This window comes from Nymphaea colorata, chromosome 8, assembly GCF_008831285.2.
Source record: "Nymphaea colorata isolate Beijing-Zhang1983 chromosome 8, ASM883128v2, whole genome shotgun sequence".
In the NCBI taxonomy this organism is placed as follows: Eukaryota; Viridiplantae; Streptophyta; class Magnoliopsida; order Nymphaeales; family Nymphaeaceae; genus Nymphaea; species Nymphaea colorata.
The window spans coordinates 138,908-149,909 of NC_045145.1; the positions used below are offsets into that span (position 1 = coordinate 138,908).

At 43.0% G+C, this 11,002-nt stretch overlaps 1 protein-coding gene across 1 annotated transcript; it reads right to left on the reverse strand.

The window, feature by feature from the left end:
- Positions 1-6,693: 6,693 nt before the first annotated feature.
- Positions 6,694-9,680, reverse strand: LOC116258790 (putative disease resistance protein RGA3). The gene is made up of 3 exons (XM_031636181.1): positions 9,363-9,680; positions 8,398-9,292; positions 6,694-7,574 (listed from the first exon to the last, which is right to left on the reverse strand). The coding sequence occupies exons 1-3, from the start codon at positions 9,678-9,680 to the stop codon at positions 6,694-6,696; spliced, it is 2,094 nt and encodes a 697-aa protein (XP_031492041.1).
- Positions 9,681-11,002: the final 1,322 nt, after the last annotated feature.

The window sequence follows — 11,002 nt, forward strand, 5'->3', positions numbered from 1 at the left end:
CTTGCATTAGAACGTGCTAATACATTGCTTTTCTTCCGGGCATGTCACCCATGCCACTCGAACCAGCAACCAACCATTGGCCCATTTCCTCTGGCACACTTGAAGCAGCAACCAGCCATTAGCCCAAAAAGAGTGTGAAACCCGATTAACCACATCTGAATCTCATTGCCAATCCGCAATCATCTGGCAGCTGTTTTAAATTAAAGCAAGAAGACTAGTTGCTGATACATTGCTTTTCTTCAACAATTTATGATTTATGGTGAACCTCTTAGTAGCATTTCAAACCAGATGAAGTTCCAATGTACCGTTTAGATGAAATCCTGGGAACAAAATTTCTCAAAAGCGGTTAATAAGAATGCACAAAAAGCAAGCCGAGCTCGAGCTGGGCCCGCTCGAACTCGACTCAACTCATATATAGTTTGACTTCAGCTCGACTCACTTAACTGAGTCCAAGCTCGAGCTTCGCATGTTTAAGCTCATGTTTCGTAATATATATTTTGTGCTTAAACTTCCTATATTTTTATTTAAGCCATTTTATGTTTTTGAAATTATAAAAATAAGTATTAGTGTTGAATGATTTTAACTGAGTTGGGTTCTTCCAACTCGAACTCGACTCATTTACAAATTTGAGTTATCATTTAGGCTCCAACTCGACTCGTTTAACTTACAAGCCAAGTTCAAGTCAAGCTTAACTGGGCAACTTCGAGTCGTGCCCGAGTTGGCTCGACTAGAGGAACATTCCTAGCCGTTAATTCACATTAATTGAGGATATATTGACATATTTACTTACCAGGAGGATCTATATAGATATATACAGTAGTCTGATTATTGGCCTGTTTGTGTTAAAAAAAGAAAAAAAAAGAAATGAGAAAAAGTGAAATTATTGTCATGTTACTAATTTTACTGAACCTTCAATCATTGTGGATTGACTCATGTCCAGCACTCCATCTGCCACAGAAGTTGAGCAACCATCTTGGGGGAAAGATTACACATATATAGATAATGTTACTGAAAATCGATGAAAAGTTGTAATTAATTATTTCGGTTAAATGTGTTTCCATTTCATTGCGTCTTTTTCCTCTCTTTCTCTCTCTCCCTCTCCCTCTTGTTTGATTTGGGTCTGGTAAATTGAAGTGGTGTTCAACCGAACTGGCGTACCTTTTATGCATCAACAGAGTCTCGTCTAGCTGTTTTAACTTACTCAAAATGTAGACCATCTCTCTCATTTGATTCTTTTTTGCAATTGAAAACAAATATCAATTATGTGAATACCAGAAAGTACGATGTATAAATGATAAATGTGGTGCTATTTGGCTCAAACAGAAGGCAATGTTTTTTGGCTTGAATCGGTACAGATACTAAAAATTGGGATTGGTCAGTATTTGAGCGACCTTCAAAGTTTTGTTTTTTCATATTTAGACCATTAATATGCATTTAATCATCTTCACAAATTTAAAACACATACCTACAATCTGAAAAATGTGCCTACATTCTTAAATCAAGAAGATGCATTAGCTAGCACTATACACATTTCTTCAAAATTATATGAGATGTTTGAAAAAAATATGTGGAAACTGCATTTTATAGTGTGTACGGGGATTGCTGCATGATCAGGTCTCGTTCTGGGATGCTTCTATTTGGGTCTTCCTCATCAAAGTAGAAGGGCTTCAGGTTACAGACATAAAACACTGAATGCATCTTAAAGTCCGGCGGCAAGTCTAGCTTGTAGGCTAGCTTCCCGATCCTCTTCAGCATTGTAAAGGGTACTTCATACTTCCGAATCAAGGACTTGTGTTGGCCACAGAAGATGCCCGTCCGGTCTGGATAAAGTTTCATGAGGACTTGATCGCCCACTCTGAATTCCATCGGCCTTCAACTCCGATCTACAAATTTCTTCATCTTCTTGGTGGCCTTGTGTAAGAACGCCATAGCCAACTCCATCTGTTCTTGCCAAGGTAGTTCTTTCTTTTGAGCTGCAAGGGTATGAGGCATCAACGGCTACTGTTCAGTGTCTATCTTGAACGGACTATGTCTAGAAGACTCGCTCTTCTACAAATTGTAACAAAATTGGGCTACATCAAGTAATTTCTCCCAATTCTTCTGATTTGCACTGACATAGTGGCGAAGGTATGTTTCTAGTCATCCGTTGATCCATTCAGCTTGGTTGTCAGTCTATGGGTGGAAACTCGTTGAGAATAATAAATCTGAACCCAACAAACTAAACACCTCGTGCCAAAACTTCCCTGTGAAGCAGGCGTTAGATCACTGACAATGTTTTTCGGCATGCCCAGTGCTTTACTATATGTTTCACAAACAGCAATCCCCATCTTCTCCACGGGACATTCCTTAGAGGCTGGGATGAAGGTCACATACTTTGAAAATCTGTCCACAACCAAAAGCATGGAGCTGAAGCCGTCAACTTTGGATAAGTTGAAGATAAAGTTCATAGAGAGGCACTCCCATGGACGCTCTCGAATAGGAAGAGGCTCCGAGAAACTGGTAGTCTTCTGATTCGTCCCCTTGTCTTGCTAGCAGATCAAGCAAGTCTTCACATAAGCCTAGACAATGTCTCGCATTTGTGGCCAATAATAGCCACATTCAAGGAGCGCCACGTTAGCTCATGGTCAGGATGGTCTGCCAACAATGAGTCATGACACTCCTTCAACAGCTCTTGCCGAAGGTTTCCCCATCTAGGCACAAATGCATGTCCGCCCTTCGAAATCAAAAGTCCATCAAGTAATCAGAATCATCGTGTCTTTCCCACCTCAACTGCCTCAACCAAGTGCTTGGCCACAGGGTCCTGCGTCATGCCTTCTCGAATCCGCTCCAGAAGAGCACTCTCCAGCTGTGCTTCGGATGATGTCGTCTAAGTAGCTGCCAGCTCTGCCTTCCAACTTAATGCCTCTGCTACGATGTTAGTCTTTCCTGCCTTATACTCTAAGGCAAAATCAAATTCCGCAAGGGATTCCCTGTTCCCCTATGTCTAGAGTCTGTACAGTCCTTTTTTTTTGCAATGTACTTCTTTTGCTTGCGTTGAGTCTTTTGCGTAAGCATGTTCACTTGTGAGCGAGTACCCTCCCACCGGTCTAAGTGTCAAGTTTGTTTGGGGATTCTATGTTTTGGATGGTCGGCAAAGGAATCCTTGTAAATTGCTTTGGCCATCCTGTAAGTAAGTTGAGATCTTTCTCCTATCTTACTTTCCTCGTGATGTACTAAGTTTTCCAAGTGAAATACATTGCCAGAGTTCTTTATTCAAACTGTTTTCTTCATACATTTGTCTTCGAAATGCTCTTTGCGCCCCTTCCAATGGTTTGAAGGCTGACGACAATTAGGTTCTTGTCGTGCCACACAGACTGAAGAAGTGAGCCTGTGACAACTGGTATCAGAGCCACGTTCGGCTCAATCTAAAGAAGCAGTTGGATAGTCAGTGTAGAGGAACACGCTGACGAGCATTGGTCGAAAAAGACGTCGTGGCAGCTCAATACAATCTGCGTAGCACTAAAGGCAAGGGAATAGCCTAGTCCGTCGAGATGAGTGCGTCCCACGGTCAGGAAGACCTGACTAAAGTGGCGAACAAGCTGGTTGTCGGCGTAGCTACTCAAGAGGATGTGTTGGGCAATGCAATAGAGTCCTTCGAGGAAATGAGGGACGAAATGAAGACCATAAGGGAACAGATGACCGACTTTATAGCAATGAACAAGTCACTTATTGATACAGTGGCCGCACTGCAAGCTAAAGTTAATGAACTTCAAGCAAAAAACCACACGCTACAGTGACAAGTTTCTGTAGGTAGGGGTGAAGATCGACTACCAAGGGTTGATGTCCAGAGGCCAGTGAAATATAATGAAAATCGAGATAGTTGAGTCATCGACAACTTCTTGTTCCAGGTGGAATATTACTTGGATCTTCAAGGGATTGTGGGAGATGACCTTCACGTCAAGACTACAGCCATGCTATTTGAGGGCAATGTTGTTGCCTGTTGGAGATGAAAATGCCTTGACATTCAAAAGGGGATCTACAGAATAGATACTTTTGATGATTTTCAGCGAGAGTTGAAGAACTACTTCATGCCCCCAAATGCAAGACGCCAAGCTTCTTCGACAGCTTGAAGTCCCAAAATAGACTAGTCCAATTTGTCTTGTTTCAACATATCAGGTACTAGATACATCGTCAACTTTGGGCACAATCCGAAGTGGAAAGAGGCAATCCCGAGACCTTGGAGGATGATTATGTGATTGCAAAGCGCTTGGTAGATACTCAACGCAAGAGTTACACTAACACCTTCAAGCTGTCGAAGAAGCTTGACCATGGAGGAAAGAATGAGGAACGACGAGACCCCAAAGTTGAATCATCGACCCAGCACCAAGGCAAAAAGAAACCTTTCTTTTGCCAAAACAACAATTACCAAAATAAAGTAGTAACTTGTTGGTTTTGTGAAGGGAGGCACATGGCGAGGCAATGTCCAAAGTGTTTGTCAAATGAAAATCAAGCAAGTACCTCAAGGTAGTCTGATAATGCGGTGCAAGGTGAAGAAGGGGAATGACCAAAGATGGGTGAACTTCAACTTTTGAACACGTTAAAAAGGAAAGAAAAAGCTAAGGTGACAACGACACCTTTCAATGGACTCATGTACCTAAAAGTTATGGTAAATGGAAAGCCTACCATGGCTATGGTAGATACGGGTGTCACTAACAACTTTGTCTCAGATGAGGAGGCAAGGAAATTGGGCCTCACCCCTAAGAAGGAAGAGTTACGCATGAAGGCGGTCAACTCAGAAGCAAAACCCATCAACGGAGTGGCCCAGGATGCGGTTGTGAAGATTGAGAGTTGGTCAAAGAAATCCAACTTCTCGGTGGTCCCGATGGATGATTTCCAGATGATTCTAGGCATGGGGCTCTTTAGTGCAGCGAAGATGGTCCCGATGCCACATTTGCCCAGTATCAGCATTACGGATGAGATGTCTCTTTGCATGGTGCCAATAGTAAAAGTAAAGAAACACAAGGGCAAGGCTGCAACGATATCTGCTCTTCAATTGAAGAGAGGTCTGAAGCACGGTGAAGACACGTACTTGGTGGCAATCAGGGAAGTGCCTATAGACTCTCCTCGTTTGGTCCCAAAGGTGCTTGCACCTATCGTAGGGGAATTCACAGGGACAATGCCTGCGGAGCTCCCTAGATGGCTGCCACCGACGTGAAGTGGATCATGCAATAGAACTGATTCCTGGTGCCAATGCACTTAATAGAAGATGAATGATCATTTGTTTAGCCCTTCAAAAAACAAAATGGCAAACACCAAAGATCACCACTCTTACAGCCTGCTCGTTCTTCAGGATTAGTCTTGATGCTCACCTGAAACACATGCCCAGAACAACCATATAAAATCTTCTTTCATTCAACATAGAGTAAAATAAAAAACCATGTAATCTGAATGTATACAGGCATCGTAGCAGTGCCATTAATGAGAACTCCAAATTAGGTGACCATCTGCAAGTTTATCGTGTGCAACAATGGGGAAAACACAACTCATGCACTATCGGTGAAACACAAAATCTACCGACCTGGGTCGGCCCAGCCCGGCCTGAAAAAAATGCAAAAGCTAAGCCCGTTAAGGCTATCGGGCCAGCTCGAAACCCGGGCCGATAAAGTATCGGGCTTTGGGCTTGAGATTATGCCCAAGGCCCAGCCTGGCTCGATTTCTGCTGCCGTGAAGGGTCTCGCTGAGTCCCAGCCCCCTTTTACTGCTGTCTTGAAGGTCTCTCTCTCCCCCTCTGACTTTCAAGCTTTTCCCTGCTTCAGTAAAGGGTCGCTAAGCCCCATTTTGCTGCTGCCGTGAAGGGTCTCTCCCTTCCCCTCAGTGTTGCTTTCCTTTTCTTTGTTCTTTCTCCCTTTTCTTGGTTGCTAGAATTATGAGAAATAAAAGGAGGAGAAAGTCAGATGAAGAAGCTGTGAGCACTCTTCATCATCGAAGGACCCACCGCACCACCAGAGGAAACAGTAGGAGGGATTGTGGTTTAATCCACTAAACCGCAAGTTTCGAAAACCCTAACCCTAACCCTTCCCAACCCTAACCCCAATCTGATCAGAAGAAAGTTAGATATGGAACTGGGCAATGGAAGCCAGCCGCCGCCGTCCACTTCCCACCACCAACCTCTGCCGCCTTTGCCCAAAGCCTCCTCCTCCAGGACTGCGAGTCTGTGAGCCCCTTCCTCACCGGTGCGGCCGCTCTCCGCCCCCCCTTCCTGCAAGTTGGCAAACTCGAAGACTCACTTCGGTCCTTGGCAAAACAGCGAAAAGAAGAGAAGAAAACTCCCCAAGCCCGTTTATTTTTGGAAAAAAATAAATAAATTTATTGTCAGGTTTTTTCGGGCCCCTGACCAGTTAATTACCGGGCCGGGCTGAGCCCAAAAAAAAAAAAAGCCCAAAACTCAAATCTTCCGGGCCCGGGCCCGAGTCGGGCTGGGTACCGGGTACCAGGCGGCAGCCCAGCCCGAGGCTTACCCCCAGCCTTTCCTCCTTCCAAATACATCAACTTTATGATCCGCTACATTAATTTTATAGATTGTGTACATAAAAATGACCAAACTACCCTCAATAACAACTTTTACAAAATTGTAAAAGAATCCCTTAGCTAACCACTTGGCATAAAAAAGAAAAATTAAAACAAAAAAAAAGAAAAAATAAGCCAACATTGGCTCTACAACTGCTCATGCCCCACCCGCTCCGATAGAGCATAAATCAAGACTTCTGTCTGCATCTTTGGACAATTGTTAAAAAACGCCCTTCTTAAGCATGACATAGAAGTAAATGTTGATTCCCAGTTGGGCAAATGATTCACGTGCAGTTCAAGTGAAGGAAGGTGAGTAGGGAGCTGCTTCAAAATGTTCAGGTCAGACAACCACAACCCCTTTAAAGCTGGCATGTGATCATCAGCTACTTGCTCTACCCTACCACATCCCTTCACCTCCAATGACTCGAACACAGGCATGTTAGCGAGAGTCTTCAGCCTTTCACATTCATCCACTGTCAACCACTTAAGGGCAGACCAATCACGAATAGTCTTGAGCCCATCACACTTCCTAATATTCAAGGGCTTCAATGAAGGCATGTTAGCGAGAGTCTTCAGCTTTTTACATCTGTTCACATCCAACGACTCCAATAACGGCAAGTCATCAATCGTGTGAAGCCCATCACACTCCCAAATCTTCAAGGACTTCAGCAAAGGCATGCTCGGCAATTCATACAATGTTGGGCAGTACTTGACCTTCAATTCTTCCAATGATTTAATTCCTATCACTGTTGCCCATGATGGGCAACATTCTAGGCGTAGCATCGACAGCTCCACATAGTTGGTGTCCAAATACCACGCAGGCCCATCTCCTTTATAACCACAAATTCCCAACCTCTCTATGCAATGTGGAGGTTCCAAAGCCTCCAGCAAGCCCCTCTCTTCAGAAGCACTATCCACTGTGTCATTGTCTCCCACCTTGAAGTCCAATTCCACACCAATTAGCTCATGCCTCTCCTTAAGATGTACATTCTTTGCATCGATCACTTTCACCCTTTCTCCCCGCAAACCTTCAGTTTGTTCAACTATTTCAGTTCATTAATATTGCAACCACTTGTCTTCCCTTTGTCATCGCATACCATAAACCTATGCAAGGTCCGTAAATTAGTAAGCTTCCCTAGTCCTTCGGCTACAAATTCCAATTTCGCTGTATCTTTCAGGCCAAGATGCCTCAAGTTGCACAGTTTGCCCATTTCCTTGTGCAACTCTTCGATTTGACTGTAACATAAATCCAACGTTAGCAAGTTACAGAGTCTGCCGATTGAACTAGGCAACCATCTCACATTAGACCAGCTTAGATTGAGATATTTTAGAAGTGAAAAGTCTTCAGTGGACTTTGGCAGCTCATCCATTAAACATGGCAACGACAACACCCTCAACCATTTGAAATTGCCGTTAATATGGATCAACGGCAATTATGCATGGTCCAACAATGTGCGCAACTTATTTGCTGCTTCCGAGGCATTACGCTTGTGCACTTCTGCATCGTTGACACCAAATAATGACAGATGGTGGGTGTGCTCAGAGGCATGGCTATATTCCTTGCCACCAATATATAAGGCAAGGTAATGCAAAATGTCATGCAACTTCAGACAAGTGCCCTCAAAAAATCTACTATGGGTTTCTTCAATCAAGCATCGGTTATCAGATCTTTAATATATTGGTTTGCTGTCACTTCCACATCTATGCTGTCCTTTTCCTCAATCAATCCATGCGCCACCCACTGCCTTATCAATGTCTCCCTTTCAATTTCATAATCCTTTGGATAAATGCAGCAATAAACAAAACAACTCTTCAAATAATGCGACAAGTCATCATAGCTCAGCATGAGACCTGGAAGAATTTTGCCCCCAATTTCAGCAGCAGGCATCTTCCATTCCCATATCTTACTACCCTCGATGAATTTCCAATCTTCAGTATGCATTTTCTTGGTATGCATCATCGACACTACCGTCTTAATCACAAGCGGCAACCCACCACACTTCCTTACTATTCTCTTTCCAACATGTCTGATCTTGTGCATCACCAAATCTTCTTCTGTTTGGCCTTCTCTTAATGTCTCCTTTAGAAACAACTCCCAGCTTTGGTCAAAACTAAATTCTCGTAATTCATGCATATAAAAAGCACGCATCCCATAGGATACATTTTTGTTTCTACTGGTCATCAAAATATTGCTCCCCATTACACCCATCATCAATGTTCCCTCTACCTCTTCCTCCGACCATTTCAGTTCCAACACATCATCTAGGACCAACAAAAATTTTCCCTTTGAAGGCTCGTTCCGTAATTGTGTGCACAACTCACTCAAGGAACAATCAGGGTTTTCTCCAGATCCCTTGCATACTTCCCTTAGTATCTGCCGCACCAAATCTTTACGGTTTGGCCTTTCTGAAACACAAACCCACCATCTATGTTTCCCAAAATGTTCTTCAAATTCTTTAAAGACCATTTTTGCAAGAGTTGTTTTGCCGATTCCACCCTTTCCTACAATAGAAATAATAGAAACACCACGCTTTTGTGTCTTACTTCTCTCTATGGAGTCATTCAGCAAAAGCTTTTCTACTATCACCTTTTTATCATCCTCCCTGCCTGTGGGTGGTTGTACACCCATGTGATGGGTTATCTCTGGGGGGTTGTCATGTTCACCATGAACAAGACCCTCACCACCAATATCTCTTCCAAACACATCTACCATCATCTTATTATTTTCTTTTATCATCCTCCCTGCCTGTGGGTTTGTTGGAAGCAGATACATGTTCCTTAAACCAAGAACATAGAGTGGTCCAGGGCTTCCTTACCTTGTTCCATGAAGTTATAGAATGCTTTTCCCTTTTGCAAAGTGCGATTGTGGTTTGGTATCCTTCGTTGATGTCCTGGGCATCATAGGAAACATCCTTCAGCTCTCCCTCCAGATCTCTACTGCGCTCATTGCTGAAAAAGGGCTTCTGATCTACGACTTTTAGGGCCTTCTGAAAGCATCTCAACTTCTCTTTGAGAACCTCGAGATCATCTTTGGCATTCAAGATGTGGTCCACCTTTTCTTTCAACATGCTGGTTACATCCTCCAACAGAATAGAAATAGGTGTTTGTACAAGGGTGTCGATTACTGATGTCATCTCCTTCTCTGTTTTTATCTTGGTAGAAGAAAGAGCTAGCAGAGGAAGAGAACTGGAAATCTGAAAATGGATGGAGAGGAAGACCAATGAAGGCCAAACAAATTTAGGTCCACCACTTCTTAAATCTTGAAAGGAGAAGGAAAACGAAGGAAGTGCTCTACAGGCTGGAAAGGTCCATGATTGGTGCTAAATAAATCCCGGAAAATTCCCGAACCACAAACTTCTACATCACCTACAGTTCCTGTTTCTCACGTTTGTCGGACTTCTCTTTGGATGCATGATTTTTTTTTTCAACATCCAAAATTTTATTTAGCCCATCCAAGTTTTGTGACCTGACCATTGAGTAGAAGTACAATTTGTTTGTGCCGCGAGGGAATGCCATCAACCTTGCAGAAGTGGCGGTGCTGTCGCATGTCACCCGCTCTGGGTGGGGGGACTTTGACTGCCAACTTTTGCTTTGGTGAAGAAAAGCAAGTGGGTGACACTCAACCAACCATACGGAGCGTGCTCTACTAGTCAATGGCTTCAATTTTGGCATCTTTAGGTTTTGATGGGCAAGAAAATTTTTCAAATCTTTAAATTTTATTTACATGGCTACAAGAAATATTTCCTGCCCATCAAACTGGCCCTGATGGAAACCAGGTCATAGAATCCTGCTTTCCACTTAGGCCTCGAAGCAGCGCTTACGGCCAAAGGAAAATAGTGTGAGAGTTTTGACCTTTTATCTAATTGGCAAGTTATGGAATTGCTTAATCACAAACACGAAGTCAGAATTTTCGAAATGGCTGGTGTCGGAGTTCCTCAATTTTGGAGGTTCAAAACCTACCATGCTTCAACCTGTCCTGTAAAATAACAAACCATTTTCTGTCAATTAACTAAGCCAAAAAAAAAAGCCTAGCTCGAATTGGGCATCAATGAGGTAGGCAGTCCTTGAGTGGTGGACACTTAGAATATTTAAGTGGTAGAGTTAGTACAATGGGGCCTTCTAGTTTCATAGCCAAAATGATTTTGATTCAATGTTGTTGATGGGTGCACTCAAAAACTTCCACTCACTCTATAAATGACAATCTGTTCATCATGGAGTGAAACCAACCCATTTGAAAATGGAGAATCCAATCTACCTATCCATTAAAGAAAGGAGAAAAGAAAACGAAGAAAAGGACACCATGCACATGGTTGCCTTTCTGCCTCTTTTTTTTAAAGGTCACAAACAAATGGGTTAAAACGGGCTCATTGCAATTGATATATTCCATTTACAATATAAACCACACTCATAAATTGAGTGGATCAGATTCTTGGTGGAATCGATCTGATGAGATAAT

Bases quoted from the DNA above. Each gene is read 5' to 3' on its own strand.
- LOC116258790 (XM_031636181.1), bottom strand. From the start codon at position 9,680: ATGACATCAGTAATCGACACCCTTGTACAAACACCTATTTCTATTCTG. The intron at 9,293-9,362 runs GTAAGGAAGCCC...ACAAACCCACAG, and splicing joins CTATAACTTCATGGAACAAG to GCAGGGAGGATGATAAAAGA. The intron at 7,575-8,397 runs GTCTCATGCTGA...AACAAACTGAAG, and splicing joins TGGGGGCAAAATTCTTCCAG to GTTTGCGGGGAGAAAGGGTG.